The sequence below is a fragment of the Rosa chinensis genome, chromosome 5 (assembly GCF_002994745.2).
Source record: "Rosa chinensis cultivar Old Blush chromosome 5, RchiOBHm-V2, whole genome shotgun sequence".
Lineage (NCBI taxonomy): Eukaryota > Viridiplantae > Streptophyta > Magnoliopsida > Rosales > Rosaceae > Rosa > Rosa chinensis.
The window spans coordinates 34561538-34587344 of NC_037092.1; the positions used below are offsets into that span (position 1 = coordinate 34561538).

Consider the following 25807-nt stretch of genomic DNA (forward strand, 5'->3'; position numbering starts at 1 on the left):
GAAACTGTAAAAATCATAACAATTTCATACGAACTCCAAAATTTGCATATTATATATCGAAACGATCGTATCAACGACTAGAACATATATAATACCAAAAATAGTCCCTTATATGGACGGAACACTGCCGGAACGCCACCACAGGTGGTGGCGCACCACCGCCGGCCAAAACTCAATATTTGACAAAACTTCCAACATCAAAAAGCTTTATCTAAGCATGCTTGTGAATTTTCATAACTAGCTAAAAGTCAGAAAACAAGCATAAGGGGTCGAAAACTACCTCACAAGCCATGAACAGTAATCCAAACTGAGTTGAACCAAGTTTTACGTGAATCGATCCAAATAACCACCAAGGATCGATCAAGGAGGCTGCTCTGAGCTCCCCAAGCTCAACTTGAAGTCCCGCCGACGTCGGAGATCGGAGAACCGATCGGGTCCGAAAACACCTAACTGCGGCGCTCCGTGGAGGAGAATCGGCGTTAAAGGACACCAGAGGGACGACCAGACGGAGGAGACTATCCTATCTGGAAAGTTTCGTCGCTGGAGACCACCGCAGTTAGCAGGAAAAGCCGAGTCGGGTCCGGGTCGGGTCTGTCGGATTACTTCGATAGTGAAGGTGTCGACCGAGAGAGAAGAGAGAGAGAAATGTGAGCTTCCGGAAATGGAAATAATGAAAATAGTAAGTTTCCAACTTGGGAAACTTCTATTTATACCAAAATGGAAATTCCTTCCAATGGCCATAACTTTCTCATACGAACTCTGATTCTCACGTTCCACATGTCCACGAACTCGTATCGACGCGCTCTACAACTTTCGTGAAGGAAGTTTTCAGAGAATCCCAATGTATAAAAATTCAAACTTCACACGACCCCCTAAACTGTGAAATTCAAATAATTATACGTACGAAAATCCTTCCATCTCACGTACAACTTAAAAGTAAAGCACAATACCAAATATCCGTACAACTGGTCCATTATTAATTACCAAAATTACATAACGAAAATCCAGGTCATCACATTATCAGCTGATGTATATGGAGGAGTTTAGAAGACTTCAATCTTATTCTTTTCTTTTGCTGTGGTATATGGAGAAGTTTAGGCCATATGTCCCCTTCTCCCTACTCTTTGTACTTTTTTTATCAATAGTATTAATGAGAATTTTCTTTTGCTTACCACTGGTATTCTCATTGTGAAACTTCTCTAGCAAAGAAACTGATTTAGTAATCACTTCTAAAATAGAAATTGAAGCAAACAGAACGAAAACATAACAATTTGAAATAACAAACTGATGTTATAAATGACAAAGAACATCAGTTCTATCTATAAAACATATTTCTAATACTGATATAAAAATCAATTTCTTATGTAAAACGATGTCATAGTAGGAAACAAAATCAGTTTTGTATAAATCAAACGATGTCTAGAGTCAGTTTATACATCAGGAGCTTATAAGAAACTAATGTCTAGAGTCATTTTTAACATCGGCTAAAAACCGATGTCTGGGATTTCCCAATCTTTAACATCACCCACTAAGACATCGGAACATTTTTTTTTAACATCGGTTTCTGGCCGATGTTAAAGGCAAAAATTCTAGTAGTGTTCGACTTACCCTTAGGGTTAGGGCAAGAAGAAAAGGTAGGATAGGCAACCTTAAAGGTTCCATAGCAGCATCAGCCTTCTTATTCCTTGGTGGATTCTTGTTCTTGGATCCAAAAGGCCTGCCTCGTTTCTTTTTGGTCTCCATATTTTCCTTATCTACCCCAATTTGGGATACCATCAGACCATCCGGAGTTTCCATCAAACCAAAAGATTTTGCAGAAATGCCGGTGGGAAATTCAGGCATTTTCACATACTGGTGCCCCTCTTCTTCTGCACGGAATCATCCACTGATACCACAGCCAAGATATCATTTGCACTCACTGAAGACCTAGAATCGGCATCTCTGATGACCACTGCCCTCTTCTCCTTCTTAGGCTTGACAAACTGCACATCCGAAAACAATGACCGTGCCACAAGAGATGGAATAGAGGATTGGAACTGGAATGTTGCCCATTTGAAGCCTACCTTTAGCAACTTGAGCACAGGACCAGCCCTAGTTGCCTGTTTTTTTGGTGGTGTAGTAGTAGTACACACGCCATCCATATGAAAAATAAGAGCACGTACAGTTCCGACACCTACCAATCAAATTCTCAAAGAAAAAATGGATCCGTGTGGAATAATGGTAACAAATCATAGTGATCTTCTCCCTCATCTTTGCAAGTTTATTTAGATTAGGGACTAAAAAAATTTATCCAAAAATTTACGAGTCTTTTTAATCATGTGGAAAGGATAATTCCGGTTGATTTGATTTATATGGAAAAGAATTAAAAGTCCATTAATAAGTGATTAATGTAATTAATCTTATTCGATTTATATGGTAAAGGATAATTACCTGTCTTGTGGAAAGGATAATTAGGGTTGATTTGATTTATATGGTGGAAATTGTAAAAATTTAAAAGTCCATTAATAAGTGATTAATGTAATTAAATTTTTTTTTTTTTTTAATTTTTTCCTTCATGACAAAAACCTAATATTCTTTTATCGTCATTAAAGTTAGGGGTGTGCAAAACATGATACAAACCCGCCAAACAGGCTAAAACCGACCGATAAATATGGTTTGGTTAAGATTTTTTAACTTTAAAAATTGAAAATTGGTTCAACACACTACTACAATAGTCAATAACCACATATTAGGACACCAAACAAGGACACATTTTTATCAAGGTGTCCTAGTAACCTTATGAGGACGGGCTAAAAAAAACAGGGACAAAATTTGTGGTCCCGCCGATTTTTCTGCCAAAAGTTAAACTTCAACTTTTTTTTCCCACACAATTTTCCACTTTGGCCTCTATTTTTTCAATTGACCCACCTCTCTCTCTCTCTCTGTCTGTATCTCTTCTTCGTTGAATTCAATCACCACGGATAGGTATTCTCTCTCCTTCTCGATCTGTCTATAGGGTTTTCTTCTTTCCAGAATTGTGTGCTTTAGTTGTGGGTAACAATCGTTTTCTTCATGATTCCCCGTTGGTTTGCTTTCACCAGGATCTACGAACTTTCTCCGTGGTCTCAAACGAGGATCCGATCTAAGAGCGTTGACTGGCGGTGGCTTTCTTCTCATCCAAATCAGAATTAGATGGTATGTCAGTGGCTCGATTTATATTCCTTAATTATGTGGATGAGATCTTAGAGATTTAATTTTGTTTTCATCTACTCTTTCGCAGATGCCAGGCCTAAACCCTCTCATCCTCTTTGCAATGTTGTCGTCATCGTCTCTCCCCAAACCTCCAACCTCGCCGCCTACCTTTGACGCCTGTGTGATGCCATTGAAGAGCTCCAGAGTAGCCAAAGCTCCAGAGTAGCCAGTGCTCCGCCAAGTTATGCGTCCTCACACTTACCCACAGTTCTTACCCTCACTGTGAGGATCTGTTTCGAACAATGAACCCTAAACACCATTCTTCGCCCGTATCATCCACCGCCATCACCAAATCGAATTTATGGTAATAATTATTACAAGGTTTTTTTGGGTTTTGGTTAGTTGATTAATTGATTTGGCTCTAAATATGTCTTACACATCTCATATCATCCACCACTCCAAAAAGGTCAGCTCTTCAATTGAATTTGGTTTTGATTCTAATATGGGTGATGCTATTTACTTTGGTGTTGATTTTTTTGGCAAAATAGGTTTTTCTGCAGTGATTGGAGTAGTTAAGTCAAGGTTTATACTTCGTGAATTGAACAGGTGATGAAGATCCTAACAAGAGAAACAAACTAGTTTAGGACTTGAATGATTTAACTGGAGAAGGAAACATTGAGAGTATGCTTGCAGTAGATTCAGTAGATTATTTACAATCCTTTGTTTTGTAGCTACTTTACTGTATTTGTTAAAAGTCCTCTATATTTCTGATTTTCTTGGTTGGAATTTGACTTTACAGTGGATTGCGAGGCAACACTTTGACTGGAGCACTGTCCCCTGAGATTAGTATTTCATTGTTTAATTGTTGCTTCATTTCATGGTAAGATTGCAGGTTCTGAAAATACGGGCTGGAGGCTGGCAAGATTGACATTCAAGATTGTGGTTTCATATCATGGTGGTTCCTTTGATGGGTGGCAAAAGCAGCTGGACTTCTACACTATCCAAAGGTGTTAGCTTTGACAAATTGTCATGCTGTTTTGTGCATTTGAGAATTACTTAAGTTCAGTTTGCTATGTCTGTGTGTGGTTTTGTATTTGTAATTGAAGCACTTAGTGTTTGCTCTTACTGTGTTTGTCTTGGCTCTAATTTGAGTAGAAAACTAAGGAAGAGAGGGAGAGGCAAATTGGGTCAAACTAGATCATGGAATAAGCACAGAGGAGCTTAGTTAGCTAAAAGGGTGAACGCTGGAAACATTTATATGGTACTGCTGGAAACATTTATAGGTGCGTCAATTATATGGTACTGTTGGAAACTTTTGTAGCTGTAGATAACATTAATTATATTATCTACACCACTCTTTTGTGTATGAACATTTTCTTTTGTTGATGATATGCAATGAAATCTTAACCCGCAAACATGGATGTATATCTCAGGTATGAGGAACTTGTTTCTAACCCTAACATGGAGTACATTGCTGGAGGTAAAACATGGATTACACTTGGTTTTCGATTTCAATGTTGTTATTGTGGATATCTTAAGTTACTATTTATGATGACTAAGAATGAAACTTTTCATTGTTGCAGGTGCTACTCAAAACTCCATTTGAGTTGCCCAGGTACTAAATGAATTGCTTTCTGTAATGCTCAAGTAATTCGATGATTTACGTCCTTTAATTGTCATGATTCACCATAAACTAATTTCTCTTTACTTTCTTAGTGTACACGAACAAAACATGAGCTTTTGGAACTCATGTGGTTTTATAACTTGCAACAAGTAATTTTAGTTTTCCACCAGATTTGCTCCAACTTTGTTAATGTTTGGATCCGTGGGGATCTAATTAACGTAAAGAAAGAGATAGAGAGATTGACACAAGATGTATAGTGGTTCGTCTCCCGCCTTAGCGGGAAACTACGTCCACTTGAATGTTACACTAGTGTGTTGAGCCTTGCGGCCCAAGGGGATTACAAAAGATGGAATGGGATCGGATGGAATCAATCCTGTTTAAGTGGGAGGAGAGTTCCTTTTATAGGTGAAGGAATGCTCTTCCTTTACATGGTTTTCGATGTGGGACAAGCAACCACACAATTCTAGCTAGTCCAAGAAGCATGTAGAAAGCCATGTTGTGGAGGCATCTTGGCAAGGGCGGGAACGTGGCTTCCCGGCGACGGATTTGCCTCTTCTGGATACCGTGGCGTAGCTTGAACATAGGGCTACACGATGGATGTCGCGGTTGGGCCTTGCCATGTCTCGTGGATGTCCCAAAGTGGGTGTTACTTATGCTTGGTGATGTAGAGAACTAGCTTGCTAGTGTATGTATAAACAAACTTATATCTCCCTTCACTACTAATTCTTTTTCTAAAACAGGTCCACTATTACGAGGATGAGTCTGCACCAACATATACTTGTGGTGTTTGTGTAATGGGTGGTGCAAGGTGAGCTTCAGTTGAAGCTAGTTTAAAAAATTTCCCATTTTACCTGCCAATTTGATAGTTGTACTCTATACTTCATACAAATATAATAGATACTCAGAACTTAGTGTGGAGAACTGATAACAGTTTTGCTTAAGAAACTTAGGTCATACTTATTGCTAATTCGCAGCCGCTAACTGCTACAAAGTTGAGCATTTGAAAAGACTAGAAAATGGGTGTTGGATGGGTAACCGTTCAGCCAAGTGTTTTAGGTTTCTAATTTCATTTCTCTAGTGTTGCATCTTTCTGAATTGATTTCTTTGTCAATCCTGTTTGAGAAGTTGAGATGCCAAGTAACTGTATCTCCAGAACCATTCAGCTTGTTGCTGAACATGCAGCTGCAAAAAACAAGGTATTTGACATGTCATACCTTCAAAATTTCATCTTATGTACTGCAGTTGTTTCCTTAGTGGGTAGATCACTAGTTTACTATGTTGATATCACATGCAACACTTCTCACTGTTGATACAATCAATTATATGTTTTGGCTATCAAAATTCTTGAAAGCAGCACTTGAGATGCCTTGCACAGTACTGTACGATGAAGCATTACCTGCAAGAGCATAATATAGCTACAGCCAATCCAAGCAGCACAACATGGTTTTCCTATCTAAACCCTTCACTTTCAGAAATCAAATATACTGTAAACAATTAGAATGCTAGTGTAGTCTATCCCAAATACTCAATATCTTGAATTATTCTCATTTGTAATTGAGTATAGTTGGAAGATTTGAGATTGTATTGAACTGAATATTGCTAGTTTGAAGATCGTATTGGTTGGCAAAGTCATATGTATTGTGATACTGACTTGAATTGGAGTATGGATGATACTTTTAATATATATTTTTTGGACAATTTTTTAGTTTTAAGGACAATTTATGTGTCCTCTATTATATTTAAGGACATCTATTTTCGGATGTAAGGACACAACTCAAGTGTCCTCTTATGCATACGAGGACACTGTTTTTGATAATATGAGGGCACAAATCAAGTGTCCTCTTATAGTTATAAGGACACTGTTTTTTATGATATAAGGACACAATTCAAGTGTCCTGTTATATAAGGACACTGCTTTTTTGCTTTTATGACACTGTTTTCATGTCCTCGTAAGGAAACAAGGACTCTGTTTAGGTGTCCTTGTATGTGACTTATAATGACACCCGGATAGAGGACACGTTTTTGAAGTGTCCTTAAATGTAATAGAGGACTCACTTTCAGTGTTCTTAAATCATGTTATTATAGTAGTGACACTGAACCAAACCATTTATGAACTGGGTTGGTTTGGTTTCTCTTAAACTTAAACCGCGGAACCCAAACCAACCGATATGTTTGAAACATCAGACAAAAAGTTTATATATATATATATATAGACACACATAATAAATATATATTCATTTGTCCGGTTTGTTCTAGGTAAGTTCTAAATCTCTAGTTATAACTTTATTCTCTAATGATATACTATCATATTGAATTCAAGGCTCAAAGGCCTAAAACCTTAGTATATAATCGCTACAATTTTTTTGATCCTTTCATATCACATCTCTGATCTCTCAATCTCTCATTCTTTGACCTTTAATACTATCATATTAAGCTAGTATTGATAGCTAAGTCGTTAAATAAGTGAATCACTTTGAATCTAATTTAGGTTTTAGTTTTGGACTATATGTTTTGGATTTTAATTATTGAATTTTAAATTTAGACAATTTAACATAATTTCAATTCTTGAGATTGAATTTTTTCATAAATAGCATGTTAATATTATATAGGTGAAAACTGCCTAACCGACCAAACCAAACCATCATTAATTGGATTGGATTAAGTTAGATTGAGCTTTTTTTTTTTTTTTTATGACCTGTTTTCTAAAATGTCTAAACAGCTCACTTTGGCATAGAGACAGTTTGGAGTCAAAACCGATCCAACCCAATCCGTGTGCAGCCCTAATTAAAGTTTCATATTGGTACTCATAATTTAGCAAAGAAAAGATACATTTTCCAATAATAAGGGCAAAAGAGCGAAAATTCTACAATGCTCCGAGCATACCATGCTTGGGCACGTCAGCATCTTATGGGCCGTCGGATATATGCTCCTTAATCTAATGGTTGAGAATACTGACCTGCTTACTATTTTATATAGTTGAAAAAGTTAGGGCTTGTCCGGTAACGTTTTTAAAAATGATTTTTCAAACATGGATTTTGAAAATAAAAACGACAAAAAAAGATTGGATTTTTGAGATCCGAAAATGTGTCCAGTAGCTTATTCCGAAAATAATTTTCAAAAACGAGAGAAGATGGCGACTAGAGATGAGAGAGAGACCTGAGAAGAAGATAGCGACGTGAGAATATGGAAGAAGAGAGCACGTTCTTTTTTTCTTTGTTTTGGAAAATATATCGTCGTATTTTCTAAAATATGAGAATAAAAAGGTGAAAACGTTTATTTGTTGTTTTCCTGTTTTACGAGTAAAATAAAAAAATATTTTCAAAAATTATTTTCTGCATTTTTGAAAACAGACCAACGAACGCATTTTCAAGCTATTTTCATTTTATAAAATGAAAAAGATGACTTGAAAACGTTACCGAACGCCACCTTACTGTGTAGGAAACAGTTATTTCATTGTCTGACCGGCGTCAGGAGCTGCTCGTAGATCGGCGCGGCCTCCGAGAGAGGCAAACGGCGGGCCTGATTGGCGTGGTGGTTGACCATTGTATTTGGGATTATGGTGAGGTATAGGTTGGTTCTGTGTTGGTGAGGAGGTCGAAGAAATTAATTGAGAGAATCATGGCCATAGGATTGACTATTGAGAAACCGGGTAACCTGTGAAACCTGAAGGAAGAGTCTGTTCCGACAAAGTAAAATTCATGGATCGGAGTAAAAGGAGTAGAGAGAGTGAGACTTTTGGAAGAGAAGAGTGGGAGCTTGCTGGCGAAGCAGATTGGATTAGATAAATCTCAAATACGATCGACAAACAGACGCACTCTTTCTCAGACCCCCAATTTTTGTGTCTATTCGCAGCAGCAGCTAGCCGAGTGAGTTTTTTTTTATTTTAAAAAAAAAATTCTATAAATTTCAACTCTCTAGTTTTACGGCTCTCGTTCTACATCAATTTTATGCTCTCTGTTTTACAAATCTTGTTACAAAGCTAAAGAGTAGATCTTTTAGATATGACTTGCATACAATTTACAATTTTGTGGGTTTTGAGTGATTGCTGCTAAATGGGTATGATTTAAATGTATATATGCAATGGAATTCATTCGAGTTTCTTGATGAGATGGAGATTGTAAAATACACAATCTGAATATACATGAATTGTTAAACTTTTATGTTTTTGAATAAGATAGTTGGGTACGTTGGGTATCCTAATTCTTAAGAAGTCAGCTTTTTTACCAAGTCTTTAGGAGTCCAAGTCTTGAGGAGTGAAGTTGAGTAGGAGTCTTGTTTTGATTTACTTCCTTAATTTATGTAAAAGCTGTTCCAAGTGCAGTCTATATATGTAATTGAAACAGAGGAAATAAGATAGGCTTTTGAGTCGAATTGCTCAGTAAGCTTTCAGTTACAATTCTCTCTTGCTTTTAACATGAATTGCTCTTAAACCCTAGAGTTGAAATTGGAAATTGAAAATTTTCCAGTATGAAAGTGTTGAATGTTGAAAATTTTGCTGAACGAGTTCGTTTATGACAACAGGTTATTTGATAAAAGAAGACATGAATTTGGAGCATGCTAGTTCCGGAGACGGAAGATTGAACATACTAGGTTGAAGGTTTCTAATGCAGCAACAACAATCTTTTGCAGGAAGTGATGGTGTATTTTCTTGGGATGCAACTTCTGATCTTAAGTGCGTCTTTTCGATTTAGTTTATACAATGAATTGATATTTTCTGCTGTTTCTGTGATGGAGAGTTTTTATGAGTTATGACCAACATTCTTTCTGTTTATCTTTTGTTGCAGACTTGGACTCCTAAAGACTTGTTAAACAAGCTTTTAGTATGAATTCTTTTAGTTCTTATCATCAACTTGATCATTCTGTATTTTACTTGCAGGTATCTAACCTGGAAATATCCTTTATTTTCAGTGTCTGATGTGAAGGACAAGTACAAGGTCTGATCCATTTCCTCCGTTTTCTGTCACACTGCAGAATATCCTTCCACTTATTTGGTTTTGGCCCAAGTATATTTTGAACATACCTTCAGGTTTCAGCTATATTTCAGACGTTATATATAACTTTGTAAAAGAGTACCTTATGATGAGACCATTATTTAGAAGATATACACTGCATTTTTTTTCCTTAGAGTTATATATGCAAGGAGATGAATTTCAGTTGTCTGTATCCAGGTTTTCATAGCTTGTGGGACGAGTCAAGGAGAAGACCCCTTTCGCAAACCCAAACCGGGGTTGTGGCATATGTTGGAACAACACTTCAACTCTGGCATTTCCATTGGTATGAAACAGTTATTGAACTCCTATTTTTTTTTCCTGGGATTACACATCACTACTTTTCACATAGATTCATTAGAAATGCTGCCTTACTAAGTTTAGTTTGTTTGTCTTCTTCTTCTTTTTTCTTTTTCTCTATTGCATTTGTTATTTAATGGATGCAGACATCATTATAAATAAAAGCTCTTTCTGTTTGTAATGTAGATCTTTTTATGTTGGTGATGCTGCTGGAAGAAGCAATGATCACAGTGATGCTGTCTTAAGTTTGCAGAGGTACAAATTAAAGTTTTATATATTATATTTTATGCTCCAATTGTATTCATTGTTGCATACTTAATATCTATTTCCTTTGATCCATTATCCTTTGAGCATAGTAGCTTTCCTTATGCCAATCTATCGAGGCTAAGCCAAATTTAAAAGTTGTGCTAAGCTATGCAGTTTTACTTCCCTTTTGGACCTTATAAATTGCCAATTTCTTGAATTTTGCCACAGTTCTGTTGTCAGAGTTTTGGACTAACTGATCACCTGTCAGAATTTAATTGAAAAATGCTTCAAGTGGGTTCTCATCATATGTGCTGATTGGGAATTACTTTATTATTCTCAGCCTCTTATAAATTTAAGAAGCTTCTATGCTTACAGTTTTTTCTTTTGCAGGCCAATGGTTTAAAGTTTTATGTCCCAGAGGATTTCTTTGAAGCTTGAGGAACTTTACGGTCATCAAAATATCAAATCGTACTAGGAAATTCAGTGTCACGTTGGTATTCAACATGGTTCTTTTCTAGCAGGTGATTTTGATATAGACAGCCCCCTTTGTAAAGGAAATTGTGTATTGGCTATTAAGCCCCCTTTTCAAGCTCTTGCCAGTAGGTTAGTTATCTTTGCAGTGTGTCTAGGAATTTCACATATGTTTTTGAATACATAACTCTTAGGATAATGAATAAAATCGGGATGTTGAAGGGTTTTCCCTCTTTTCTCTTCATCAAATATGAGACACTGTTAATAATAAGATCAATTTCATGTCCTACACACCTAAATCCTAATCAACGGAATTCGAAAGCTAATCTGAATTGGCAAGCAGGCAAAGCAAACCGGCGAAATTGAACCCAACATCCCTTGTTGATCAGATTGCATTAATGAATCAAGCTACATTATCCCTTGTTGATTGGAAATTTGGAATGTTGTTTGGAGAAGTGGTTTTTTTCCTCTTCTTGTTGGATGATAGTGATACCACACAAGAATTTAACGAGTCTACACGTTTCGGTTGCTGGTGTTTAAAGAAAGATTACTATTCCATGAGAAAAAAAAAGGAACAAGAGAAAAAGAGTATGAGAAAAGTAGTTGTTTAATGTTTTGAACCAAGTATAACAAGACTATTTGATCTATCGACAACATAAGTGAAAAGTCCAGAGTTCTAGAATGATATTTTGAAAAGAAAATAAACAATGGACTTGAATCAGAATACTGTATGGAATTTTCATTGATCTGATCTTATTTATGTTTTTTCATTAAAAATTAGTTTTTTTTTTGTTCGATACTTCATTAAAAAGTAGTTAATTTGTAGAATATACTTGTTTGAACCCAAAATGAGCATTTTGGCCTAACAAGGAGTGTCTTGAAAAAAACTATTCACGAAGAGTTCATCATGTGGCAGGTCCCAACAGTTCACGGACACTTATTTCCACCAATCAGCATAATCATCGTCGACATCGTTGAGGGGGTACATTGCTCTGACCCAAGGGGGAATCACTATCAAAGTAAACTGATTCTGAAAGGTGGCAGACCCAGGTGGGGATAATCTCCGCCAAGAGGTGTAGTAATTGGCAGAATCAACCAGAGGCCAGGGTACCAACTGGGCCAACCCAAATTGGCGAGCAAAGTGGTTAGGGGCATAGAGCTCGTAACTTACGCAGTCGGTGGCAAGACGAATATCCAAGCAGTCGATGGCAAGACCAATATCCAAGCAGGAGATGGCGCGACAAAAGGCCAGGAGGGCTCTTTCGCTATGATCCTGTCCACTGGGCAGAAAGCCATCATCAAGGGGAGGAGGGAATCGCCTAGAAAGGATTATTTTTTGGTCCGGCATCTCTCCCAGCAAGTACAAGTAAATAAAACACTCGGAAGATTATGCGAGACCATACTTGTTAGGTCTCAAGAGCCGACTGTCAGTGCCACCAAACCCTCTGTCAAAGTGCTTCGGACCAAGTCTCCTCAGGAGTCGACTGTAGTACTGTGACCACAACGGTTACGGAACCAGCCAAGCAAGGGTAACACCCTCGTAAACCAGCCAAACTAAAGTCACGCTTTAGCAAGTTCTCCCCACTTTCCAGTGATTTTCGCTCTGCTCGATCTACGACGTCGAGTATCGATTGTGTGATATTTAAGAAACTAAGCAAAAGTCCTCATCACGAGGCACAAAGACCCCTACGACGAGGTTGGTGCTCTCCTCGTCTACAATCACTTGAAAGAAGTCAGGTCAAGGGACATCCCCGACAGTGCTGGCACGCCCGCGCGCAGAAAAGAGACTGTTGACCAGCTGCAGCAAAATTGGAGACAAACAATACTAATTACAAATTACAAATTAGTCTAATAAAAAACTTAGGAGTATATCTTAGCATTCCATGTACCCAACCAATTAACCCCATCTGCCGTCATTTCGACATAAAATAAACCGGTCAACCCTTTAAAAGCTTCTACTTCCCTAAGGAGAGCCGACCCTTGATGAGATAAAATTCCCGAAATTTTTATATTAGTTGATATAGCTCCTACTCACGAGAGCGTGAGAGCTGACAGATCAAAAAAATAAGTTACGAGTGAGCGGTTATGAGCATATTAGTTTTATGTGGTATTTAAGGTTTAGGGTTGACCTACTAGATCGAGACTCAAACGACGACGAAAATAGCTGAAATTTTGACCATAATAATTTCTTCTTGTTATGATAACATCCTACGGTCGATTTTGATGAAGTCTATTTCCTACACATTGTTGCTCATAGAAGGTATACTTTTCATTACAACTAATAAGCTAGTTATACCACATTAGTGAACATATAAGAATTTTGTGCGATCTAAAAAATCGAAATTAAAAATCGATAAATTTGATATTACCCATCTATTTATAGCATATTAATAGGTATTGTGTAAAAAAATTAACCCAATTCGCCCTCATTTCGACATGAAATAAACCGGTCAACCCTTTAAAAACTTCTACTTCCCTAAGGGGGCCGACCCTTGATGAGATAAAATTCCATAAATTTTTACATTATTTGATATAGCTCCTACTCATGAGAGCGTGAGAGCTGACAGATTGAAAAAATAAGTTACGAGTGAGTGGTAATCAACATATTAGTTTTATGTTATATTTAAGGTTTAGGGTTGACCTACTATATCGAGACCCAAACGACGACGAAAATAGCTGAAATTTTGACCATAACCATTTCTTCTTGTTATGATAACATCCTACGGTCGATTTTGATAACGTCTATTTCCCACACATTGTTGCTCATGGAAGGTATACAACTAATAAGCTAGTTATACCACATTAGTAGACATATAAGAATTTTATGCAATCCAAAAAATTGAAATTGAAAATAGATAAATTTGATATTACCCATCTATTTATAGCGTATTAGTAGGCATTGTGTAAAAAAATTAACCCAATCCGCCGTCATTTTGACATTAAATAAACCGGTCAACCCTTTAAAAGCTTCTACTTCCCTAAGGGGAGCCGACCATTGAGGAGTAAAATTCCTGAAATTTTTACATTATTTGATACAGCTCCTACCCACGAGAGTGTGATAGCTGACAGATCAAAAAAATAAGTTACGAGTGAGCGGTTATAAGCATATTAGTTTTATGTGGTATTTAGGGTTTAGGGTTGACCTAGTAGATCGAGACCTAAACGACGATGAAAACAGCTGAAATTTTGATCGTAACTATTTCTTCTAATCATGGCAACATCCAACGGTCGATTGTGATGAAGTCTATTTCCTCCGCGTTGTTGCTCATAGAAGGTATATTTTTCGATACAACTAATAAACTAGTTAGACTACATTAGTAGACATATAAGGATTTTGTGCAGTCCAAATAATCAAAATTGAAAATCGATAAATTTGACATTACCCATCTATTTATAGAGTATTAGTAGGTATTGTGTAAAAAGATTAGCCCGATCCGCTGTCATTTCGATATCAAATAAAACAGTCAACCTTATATACACCTATACTTCACTCAGGGGAGCTAAACCACGAGGAGATAAACTTTTCAAATTTTTTACATTATTTGATATACCTCATACCCATGAGAGTATGAGAGTTGACAGATCGAAAAAATACGTTGCGAATGAGTGGTTATGAGCATATTAGTTTTATGTGTATTTAGGATTTAGAGTTAACCTAATAGATCGAGATCTAAACGACAACGAAAATAGCTGAAATTTTGACCATAACTATTTCTTCTTATCATGACAATATCCTACGGTCGATTTTGATGAAGTCTATTTCATACACATTGTTGCTCATAAAAGGTATATTTTTCATTACAACTAATAAACTAGTTATACCACATTAGTAGACAGATAACGATTTTGTGCAATCCAAAAATTTGAAATTAGAAATCGTTAAATTTGACATTACCCATATATTTATAGCGTATTAACAGGTATTGTGACAAGTACATTATTTTAAGCTTTTGGTTCAAAATTTGGTCAACCGACTAGGTTTTTTTTCTTATTTTTATTAACTCCACATTTCAAATTGTAAGACTATTGATGAATATAAGACTTGATATACGATAATAAAATACGTATCACAATGAGTCGGTGAGAATTTTCGGGACATCCAAATTATTTATTATGATTTTTAGAAATGTGAGAATTTTAGAAATCATTAATTTCCAGCTTTGAAAAATAGTCCAAAGAAAATTCATGCCTATCATGGCGGCAAAATTTTGAGCTCAACTTAAAATCCCGCCCACTTTACCTTCATATTTCCCCTCATCGATTCAATGATAATAAAAGAAAGGGGTCTTGACCCAAAGCACAAAAATAACATAACATTAGCCCACTCACTCCAGCAACAAATTTTCATTCCCACTAACCCATTTAGTTGCGAAATGTCACTTTTAACCTTTAAAGAATTATAAAATTACCAATTGTTCATAAAACCAGACTCTCTCTCTCTCTTCTCTCTTCTCTCTCTCTCCCTCCCTCCCTCCCTCCCACCCTCCCCTCTCTGATCTCTTTCAATTCCGGCGAGAAACATTTCGCCGTCGAGCAAGTCGCCCTTACCGTTCCAGTCACCGATTACCAATAGGATTGGAAATTTTAGGTCGAAGAGCACTGGTGGTCAGTGTTGTCGGCGATAAGTCGCCGATTTGGTCTGGGCTGTTGGCGCCGGGAATGCAGAACATGGCTCCAATGGAAGAGACGACGAATCCGACGGTGGTGCTTCAGAAATTTCAGCGATTTCAAGGAGTGGGTATTGGCGGAGACATGAGGGTATGGAGGAGGAGAGTTTGGAAGAGTAGTGCTTGCAGATCTCCATTACAGAAAATAGATGGCCTTGACCGAAAAAGGGAACGATCCATGTCTCATTCACCATTTTTGCAGAATTGAGTTTGTCTTAGAGGTTTGCAGTAGGGCTAGGGAATATAAAGATAGTGTAATGGAAGAATGGAGCAGAAGAAAGAGGAAAAAAGCTTAAAGAGAGAAGGAATGGATAATGAAAAGAGAGGTAGGACGTAGCCACTACCTGTGGGAGAATGGTGATTAAATGTTAGGTATGGGACACGGGTGCTATTATTTATTCTTCTTTTGTCTGTTTTTTTTTTAAATATTTTTTATTCATTCTTCTTTTGTCTTTCTTCATTAGCAAGAAAATTAGATAATTTCTTTTTGTGATAAGTTTTTGTTTATTGCATGTCCAGTTTTGGGTATAGTTTTTTCATATCTAGGGAATTTTTTTGGCAAAATACATAAATACTCCAATTTGGCTTCTCTTCTTTCTTTTGGCAATTGAATAATATGGAACATGTATGGTATAAAAGGGCTATTGGGGGCAATAGAGGTCTGTTAAAGGTTTATTGGAGGGCAATAGACGTCTATTGGGGGGCAATAGACATTTTGAATTGATGTAATCTCCTCGTTTTTTTCTTTAATCAAAGTTTTATTTGTACAGTTTTAGGAAGATTAATTATCATTTCGGTAATCTAAACGTCTATTGGGGGGCAATAAACGTCTACTGGGGGGCAATACATGGCTGATAGTCGTCTAGTGGGGGGCAATACATGGCTGATAGTCGTCTATTGGGGGGCAATAGACGTCTATTAGGAGGCAATAGACGTCTATTGGGGGGCAATAGATGTTTATTGGGGGCAAAAAAACTTTCCGGTGAGATTTTCAACAAATTCCGATGGGCGGCAGCCGTTGGCCGGATTCCGGCGAAATTTGGCCGGATTCCGGCGACCGGTGACGCCGGTGACGGGCTCCGGCGAAGTCTCCTATGGTTTCTCTCTCTTCCATTTTCTCTATCTCTCTCTAAGTAACAAAGGGGTGAGGGGTAAAATGGTATTTAAAAAAAAAATCTTAATGGGGTATTAGGGAAGACTCCCTTAGAGTGTATTAGGTAAGAGAGAATTAAAAAACTTAATGGGGTAAGTGGGAAAAAAATCCCTAGAAATGGGGTAAATGGATAAAACCCCTAAAAGAAAATAGTTTCCTCTTTTGTTGAATTACTCTCTCTTTCTCTCTGTTCCTTCCTTCCGGCCTATCGAAGGAGCTCAAATCCAAAGTCCGAGCAATGCAAATTCGCTCAGCACGAATGGTTAAAGAGACGAGCCCATCACATGCAGTTGTAGTAGTAGTCATCTTAATCGACAGTGGTGGAGAAGTCAGAGTCATCAGGATGCAGAGCAAGGTCCAGAGGCAAAAAGCGAGGCGACCCAATTCCAGGCATACACAGACACTTTTAAGTTTCATCATCGCTTTGTCATTTGTGTTTATCCAGTTCTCCCTTTTATTTTGCTTATCGTGAGAGAGAATCTAACCTGGTCTACATTCTGTTCTGGCCAGACCGGTCCTATTCTGGTCGAACTCCTCCTAGATCATCAAACCGCTGCTTTAAGCTTGCGTCTGAAGCAGTCCTGCATCTCCGTTATTTTCATGATTCTGAATTTGGTATGCTGTTTCTTTCCTCTCTTCACAGGTTTATAGAGATTTCAGGCTTAGATGGATGCTATTACGGGCGTCTCATGATCAGACAATCATGTATATGTAGTATAGGTACAAACTTCTTTTTATATCAATTTGGGTTCAGTCATGATGAATTATTGTTGTTTAATCTTTGGCTTGTGTTCCGTTTGTCAATTCAGATATGTTCACGATTTTCTTAAATTTGGGGCTAAATAATAAACTTAGATTTGGGGCGCCCTCAACAATTCACAATACTAATAATCTCAATTCGGAAGTAAATTGGTTAAATGGTGATAATATGATTGTTTTTAGTTTTATAATATTGAAAGTGTCATTGGATTATATGCATCAATGTTACTGTATGACTTATTGTCAAATGATAAATTTGTGGATTTTGTGTATTTGATTGAGGATTTTTGTGTTTCAAGGCCAAAAACTCAGAAATATTGTATTTGACTGCAGTCTCTGGCTCTGTAGGCATTGTATGATAGGTCATTACTGCCATAAAAAGCTTCAGATTTGCATATATGTCTATTACGTTGCAGTCTGCCTCAAAGAATTCACAAGCATGTTGATTGTGCTAGTAATTTTGCGTTCTTGAATCAATACAAGTTTTGAGACAGTCACAATCTAATTGTTCATGTACTAAAAAGTTTATCAGCATGGTTGTTGTGCTACAATTAGGTTCGCTTTCTACTCTGTATGATCAATATGGCATTGTGATTGGAATGTAGATTAATGCATCTGGATCGTACGCTCTTCTTTTTTTGTTCTTCGTTTCAGTTTTCAACGACCAGCAAACGTCTGTTAGCGCACGTGACTTGCACACTGCTGGTGCAAGTGACCTGACGGTGCATGGAATCCTCTCCGCACGTTCACAGTTTCACTTGCAAATTTAAATAAAAAATTTATTCACTCTCCCGGTCTCTCTCTAAAAGCTAGAGAGAGAAAGTAGATCTCGCCCAACACCGCTTCCTCCAAATAAACCCACATCGCTGTTTCTTCCAAACAACCAAATCGATGCTTTTTTCCGGCTTCTTGCAACGAAATAGGGTAGTTCTCTGAACCTCCGTTCTCAATCTTCAAATCCTTTCCTGTAATTGAAATTCGTTATCTCTTCATTGAATCCTATGTTTCAATTGGTTACAGGACATCATGTTTTGGGAGACCCTAGTTTGTTGGTGAGTTGATTATCATCGAAATTGATTCTGGTGTTGGAGGTGCACTTTCTCTACAATATCGTTGTTTTAGCTGGGTTAGTCTATTGTTGTTTCTCTCTTCTTTCTTTCAACTCGGGTTTTTGGTTTGTCACCATATAAATTCATTTCATTTGTTCAAGCCCATGGATTTCCGTCTTCACTCCTAAAAGTCCTTTGTTCTAAATATTGGGTGGTTTTGCTATTTCTAGATCTTCAATGATTCTGCCAGGCCAGGCCAACCTCAGATCTTCAACCGCGTTTTAAGAGTTTGCAATCAGTGTATATTATTAATTTTTCTGGCAAGTAATATTACTGACATAAGTATCAAACCGACTTATTTTTATCATACGCATCTCATTCAACCTCCATTACGTAAAACATATTTTCTGGATTGGAGAAAAGTTTGCTTTTGTTTGCCACTTGGTAACTTCATTATTGATCGTTAACAGTCAAAAACTTGGACAAATTAAAAGAAAAAGGGTTGCTTGTTTCTGCGTTTCACTCTAACGTACATTGACATAAATAACTGCAAATACAAGATGATCGATGATCGAAACGGTATACAAGCTTTGTATTAAAAGATAACTATTTAATGTTGAATACTTATATACATGAAGAAAAGTTGGATCAACTTTTTGTGTTTCCCATTTCCTTTATGTTCTTGATTGAGTTGTTCCAAGATTTTAGTGCGTTTCTTGAACAGTTATGGCAAGCTCCAAAGTTGGGTTGGTTTCTGGAGATGCTTGACCACGAGAGGATACAGAAACTGTATCTGCATGGTTGATACAACTTTGTGGACTCTCTGGCCAGTTGTGATTTGGTGATGAGCCTTTCACTTCATGATGTCGAGTACCAGTATAACTGTCTGTATGTCGACTACTTCTAAAAGTATGAGAGCTAAGTTCTCTTTTGTTAAAGATCTCGAACATGGCTCTGATCCTTTTCCACTTCGAGGTGCCTGAATCGGGGGGCATCAAGACATGCTTATGCTCGTACAAGAAGGAAGTTACAGATGTGATTAGAGCAAAGATTGAAGCTATCCCTGCAATTAAAAAAAGACCCCAAAAGCTCTCAAGGCCAAGAGCAGTGCTAGAAAAGTTCCCAGTAGAGTTTTTACAGTTACTATCTTTCTTGATCCATTTATCTTCAATCATTCCCATCAATCCATCATCTGTCAAATTTAGGATTGCTTGTGTAATTTCAGAAACAAGAGGGGAACCTTTTGGAAATGCCTGTAAAGTCACCACCAAAGAAAAAAATCATATGCATGAAAAAATTTAGAATCTCATATATGGAATTGTAAACCTTAAAAGATAAAAAATAAGATAGTATGAGAGGAGAGAGAGAGATCTTACGAAGCCAAAGCCATCGGTTTTAAATATTGGTCCAATCATAGTATACTTGGAACAATATTTTGCAACGAATAGCTTCATGTAGGGGGTTTCATGAACAATTGCAGCAATACCACCATTTGCACTCCCTTTTGAAAGAGCGTCATCTATTTCTTCCATAGATCCACAAGCCTTGAGCTTGGAATCATCAAAACCTCTTTGTATCAAGAGATCATATACAAAAGCATCCTTCATGTAGCCAACTTTTTCTCCATTCCTTAAAAGAACATTTAAATCGTCAACAGCTGGTCGGAGTTGTTGAACAGTTAATAGTGATGCTAGATTAGCAGTATAGCTTTGTGTCACTATCAGCACAACAAATACCCATATAATCATCACAAATCTTCCCAAGTTGCTAACCACTCTCTCCCCTGTCAAGTGAATTCAACATTAGAAAACATACTGAAAGTAATCAATATATATAAATACACATGAGTCACCCGAGGAAAAAAAATAGTATAGCTAGAGGGAGGTAATGAAAAATTACTTTGTGAAAAAACTATGGTTGAAAAAGAGAACCAAAAGCTTGTGCCAACTTGATATGAAGGAGGACCACGAAAATCTTCATTAATTCGGTGTTCAAGCACCCAAATCACAAAACCAATAAAGATGAAAAAACACAAAATCGTCATCCAAAGGCCCCATGTTAAAGGCTGCAAAAAAACCCATGCATTTTTGGTTCTGCTGTGAGTGCTGTCTATGATTGGTACAACCATTACTACGCCAGACTCTGTATATGGCATTGCAAAGTCCACGTACAATGTTCTATTTGCTCTAATTGTTGCATCTCCAACCACAGCATCGAACTTCTATCAAGTGGGCCACATAAAAGGAATGTCAAGTTAACAAATAAATTAATTTACATCTTTCCAATAAAAATGTAAATATAAAAACTAGAAGTACGTATGCATTAACACAGTGGAAAAGAAATTTACCCCAAGGTATACTTGATAGATTAAATCATTATACGTGCCAGCACTGCTGCCGTTAGGATATGCATAGGGAATCAATTCATAAGGAAGTGCATATGGTAACAGGTCCACTGCAGCCTTAAACACATCAATACTGAACCCGGTGACATCACTGGTATTAGTTCTCAAATTTGGTGTTACTTTAACAAATTCTGAAAAACCATCCCTCACTGGAACTCCAATTCTCAACTTCGTACCATTTTCCGGGATCTCCCATCCTTTGGGAACGGATAATGACTCTCCCGGCCATATAATGGGTCCAAGAGCATCACAATTGAAAGCTGAAACATTACAACTGTTTGTTGAATTCACTAACCTTCCATTTTCCGGTGTCCAATACCCAACTGCTCTTCCTCTTCCTCCATTACCATTGACATTAACAATCTTAAAAGTCGATAGTTGAAGTTGCCTATCAACAAGACTAAAATTGCCAGCCAAGCCTCTAAAACTCGTGAGTGATAAGGCATTAGAAACGTTTGAACCATATTGAGAGACCTTTAAACTTCCAAGATCTGTAGAGTTGAAAGATGAAGCATTTCCCTTTTGAGATCCAAAGCTTGCATTCCCAACTTTTTCAACTGCCATAGCTATTGCAAAAGCCGCATCATAAGCCCGATATCCAAAAGCATCCAACTCGACATCAATGATTTCTGGATTTTCTTGTTGGAATTGCCTTTTCCACCTTGTTTTGAAATCTCTAAGCTTAAATGTGTCTGAAACATCAGTTTCCACACATAAGACTCCTTGCATTGAATTCAGAACAGATTCCATTGCCTTTAAACGATCTCCAATCCCATTGGTCGTGATCCATACAAAACCCTTGTTCATCATTCCAATCTCTTTCGCCTTGGCAAATAACTGGGATGCAAGTTTAGGCATCATATGCACTATGAAGACTCTAGTCTGCATTGTCATTAACTCGTAAAGTTCTATCTCAATTTGATCATCGGTGGCTGATTGTGAAATTACACTTCGATATGGGACATGAGCATCAACCTCGAGCAAGGCATCAATTAGAAAGGGCATGATTCCTTCCCCGTACATATTGTCTACGTAAATGGGGACAACTCGCCTCCATCCAAAGTTTTGAACAATACCACTTATGGCTTTCACTTGGGTTGAGTCATTTTGTGCAAATTGGAAAAAATAGGAGCTCTGAAGTGAAGTAAGAGAAGGGCTTGTTGCAGAAAATGATATGATTGGCACATGAGCTTTTTCTCCAAGTTTAACAACAAAAGTTGCTTGCATTGATGTCATTGGTCCTAGGATTGCTTTCACTTCTACATTCGTTATCAGATCCAAAGCTGTCTCATTATAAAATAACTGTTAGTTGATACGATTTAATATTTTCAGGTTATTAAAATGGCAAAATAGTGAATATGCTTTTGGCATATAGTTTACTAAGAACAAATTAAATGACATAAAATTATCCAAGCTTTGTATCAAGAAAGAATGTGGAATCCAGTTAAGCAATATTCAAGCCTGGCATGGGAATGAAATAGCAGAGGCACAACTCAGGGTTTAAATATAAAGAGCCAAACATATGATCACTCCGCTTCTATGTGAGAAGATGGAGACAGCCCGAGGTGGTCTAGAGACTGTTGCAGGGTGGCTTGTGGTTGGGATGGGTTGTAGTGGTAGCTTTGCCATAGAAAGATTTTCTTTCTTTGCAGACGTATGATTAATTGTCTGAGGAATTGAATGAGGATTTTTAGATCTTTTTACACCAGAAGGGTATTATAGTCACTAGTCAATCCGAAACTCCGACGGGGTGCAGTGAGTATTTTGTAATGTCAAGGGCTGTAGTGAGCTCAAACAGACTAGCTATAAGTAAGTTAAATTTAACTATAGCTAAAATGGTTAGCTATATTTAGCTAGAGTATCCTACATATCTAAAGCAAAAGTTATATTTCTCTCTCTTTTTTTGTGCACATGTCAGTTTACGATTTAGTAAAATATAGTTAATTTTTTACAAATAGCTACTATTGCTAGAGCAACATTGCTAAATCAATAGTTATATTTCACAATTTGAGCTAAATTTAACTAAAAAATAATTTATACTATTGGAGATGCTCTTAGTTGAAGTCCTAAAAGGTATCGGCAAGCATCAATCATTGGCACTAGAAGGATTTTTTTCTTTAACTGATGCGTTGCTACTTGCTAGAGATTATAAATGCACTCATTAATTATAACTGGTTTTCTTTAAACATGCTCCTTAATATATATCTTTTTAAGAAAATAAAAAAATACTTGAAATAAAACAGTTATTTCAAAGAGAAAATAGTGGAAGGTTGTGAGTTCGACTCACAAAAGACTAGTTGTAGCATTTGAGTTATTTACTTGATTTAAAAAAAAAAAAAATAGTGGGAGAGAAAAGTGGGGTTGTGGGATTTTTTCTTAATAAAAATCTATTTTAAAATTGTCATATTTATCCTTGTGATTTAATTTATTCTCAATTTTTTTTAATCTTTTAGGGTTAAATATGTCAAGATCTTTAATTTTGGCTAACAAAGTCTCTTCACTTAATAATAGTATAGATTTAGATTGTGGAATGTGGAATGTAATATGAGGAATATACTTCTAGTAAATAGTGGACCGCATCAAATTTTGTCTAATAATTTTCACTATATATATATATATATATATATATATATATATATATATACTGAGGTTATGTATAGTGAAAATTATTAGACTGACGTTGTACAAAGATTGATGTACAATGCGCCTCTATTATTGGGCCTATGTGCCTTTTATTACTGGGCCTATGTGACTTTTATTATTGGGATTTTATGCACTTCTTGTGTTTTGGCGAACCATTTGAGTCAATTAATACAATTATCTTTGGTCCCACAATGAAAAATGTGACTCTTATTGTTGGGATTTTATGCACTTCTTGTGTTTTGGCGAACCATTTGAGTCAATTAATACAATTATCTTTGGTCCCACAAGGAAAAAGGGCAAACTTAACCCGCCCCATACTTAACTACATTGCCAAAAAAAAGTCCTATACACTAGCTAGCATGTTAGATTATTTGAAAACTTCTGAAAATTTTCTTCCAAATTGATAATCTTCAAGATACCGAAGTAGATAAAATCAATGGACAAACCAAATTTGTCAAGCACGAACCGTTCATGTTCATAATATATAAATCACAATTATGAATGCCTTAACGATTTTCAATTTGGTTGAAAAATTGCATATATAAATGACCTACACATAAATATCTAAATATCTAACTGTTGATTTGCGGAAATGTGATCGAAAACTTGGTCTAACAGAAAAGTCATCAACTAATCCTTATTAGAATGGCTCCATATATATATATATATGAGGAATATTCTAGAGGGGAACTCTTATTTTAAGAATTTGAGAATTTTTACTATTTTACACTAGTATATGACCTAATTCAATAATTTTAACCATTGATCCTTTAGATTCATATGCAAGAATTGTGTCTACAAAAAATCAACCAAATCCATAATCATTTTCTCATCCAAAATTGTCTAAACAAATGTAGTCTGTTATATAAAATTAAAATGAATATTGTGTTAATCAAATGGTTAAATATTTTTAGATTTGGTCAATTTTTTTGACAATTCATATGTGTATATGTAACTAGAAAATGAATGATTTAGATTATTAAGCTACATGCTAAAAATAAATGCATCCTTAGGTTTCAAGTTTAAGGAAGTCCTCTCATATATGTGTATGTAACTTTATATCTATACTATTACAAGTCTAAAGAATCTGTGTTTGTTGAGAAAAGCAGGAATAGCTCCCATGATATGTAACTTTGTATCTATATTATTACCACTTTATTCATTAAAATCTCTTGAGGCCATAGGTCGAGGAGCTATAGATTTGCAGTTAGATATATGACCATGGCCCTAGGAGTTTTTGACGAGGAAAGCGGCAATAGTTGTATTAGTGTTCTGAGTCTAGTAATATGTTCTAAGTTTAAGGTACACTTATTGTTTATGTCAGTGCAAATGCACGTCGGTGCACTGAATCATCCTCCATATTTCTATCGTAATTCAAAAAGGGTAGAATTTTATTTATGATTTTGACTCTCATATATTGTCCAATGATAATCACACGGTCACTAGATGACAAAGAATTTTGTTGTCACTCACCATTAAATTTAATTTCAAAATTTGAGATTAAATCACTTAAACTTTATTACTTTAATCTCAAGTTCTCAACCATTGACATTAGATTCACCTTTAGCTACAAAATTATTGGTCAACTGGCATGGTGATTATGTGAACAATTTGTTGTCGTCCAAAAAGTTTTTAAAAAAAAATCAGAATAAATTTTTCATATTATTTTAGTAGCCCTCAAATATTAAATTATCTTAAATTAATGTGAAAGTCAAAAATGTTAAATATAAAACAATAAAAAAATAAAAAATCAAATCATAGTTACACCCGAGAGTTTCTGAGAGATACCTGCATCAGCTGCACCAACGACATCTTCGTGGGAGTTACTGGTGTTCAAAACGACCCTAGTCTTGTATTGAGTATGGGAAGCATAGAAGTCTGAGAGCGCCATTTCTATGCAACTCAAATACATCTTCCCACTCACTTCATCAAGGTCTACAACAACTCCCACGTTCACTGGGATTGTTGATGTGTTTTCAGCTGCAATGGCGGCCACCATGAAAATCCATGACAAAAGAACAAGGTTGATACTGATCCTCCTCTTCCGATTCTCCATCGAGCTCATATTTGATTTGGACTACGTGCTTGATTTGGAAGATTACTCTTATTAGTTAAGGGCCAAACTCCAGCATTTATATAGAAGAATAAGCAGGAATCAAGCTAGCTAGGTTTAAATGTTTAGTTAAGATCGACACGAAGGTACCAGGAAAAGATCGCAAGAGAAGAGAAATTTTTCTGTGCTACAGTCAAACCGCTACAGTCAAACCAAGTGTCAATTACATGTGGTTTGACGCTTTAATTAGATTTCGCCATCTGTACAATCATTACACAT

General features: G+C 36.5%; 2 protein-coding genes and 1 long non-coding RNA gene across 19 annotated transcripts; 2 read left to right on the top strand and 1 right to left on the bottom strand.

Annotated features, from left to right (window-relative positions):
* The first annotated feature begins 2878 nt into the window (after window positions 1–2878).
* On the top strand, window positions 2879–6470 carry LOC112167546. 8 transcript variants are annotated; one of them, XR_005800577.1, is made up of 9 exons: window positions 2879–2964; window positions 3081–3174; window positions 3260–3777; window positions 4064–4178; window positions 4327–4454; window positions 4605–4651; window positions 4755–5603; window positions 5921–5991; window positions 6150–6470. It is a non-coding gene; the product is annotated as an uncharacterized LOC112167546 (long non-coding RNA). The 8 variants fall into 8 exon arrangements; XR_005800582.1 differs by having other exon boundaries at window positions 4755–4786; window positions 5536–5603; window positions 5921–6470; XR_005800576.1 differs by having other exon boundaries at window positions 4755–5991.
* A 1759-nt stretch (window positions 6471–8229) lies between these two features.
* LOC112166288 (polynucleotide 3'-phosphatase ZDP-like) lies at window positions 8230–11034 on the top strand. 10 transcript variants are annotated; one of them, XM_040519548.1, is made up of 7 exons: window positions 8231–8661; window positions 9317–9467; window positions 9672–9729; window positions 9964–10079; window positions 10270–10338; window positions 10558–10620; window positions 10720–11034. In XM_040519548.1, exons 2-6 carry the CDS (start codon window positions 9400–9402, stop codon window positions 10580–10582), a joined length of 336 nt encoding a protein of 111 aa, XP_040375482.1. In that variant the 5' UTR covers window positions 8231–8661; window positions 9317–9399; the 3' UTR covers window positions 10583–10620; window positions 10720–11034. The 10 variants fall into 10 exon arrangements, 3 of the variants coding, with proteins under 3 accessions (XP_040375482.1, XP_040375481.1, XP_040375483.1); XR_005810803.1 differs by having other exon boundaries at window positions 8230–8661; window positions 9580–9729; window positions 10558–11034; XR_005810802.1 differs by having other exon boundaries at window positions 9317–9729; window positions 9964–10069.
* Window positions 11035–18403: 7369 nt separating this feature from the next.
* Window positions 18404–25531, bottom strand: LOC112167045 (glutamate receptor 2.8). Its single transcript, XM_024304001.2, has 5 exons — window positions 25264–25531; window positions 20776–22115; window positions 20328–20649; window positions 19805–20211; window positions 18404–19681 (listed from the first exon to the last, which is right to left on the bottom strand). Exons 1-5 carry the CDS (start codon window positions 25529–25531, stop codon window positions 19133–19135), a joined length of 2886 nt encoding a protein of 961 aa, XP_024159769.2. The 3' UTR covers window positions 18404–19132.
* Between the last annotated feature and the right edge of the window lie 276 nt (window positions 25532–25807).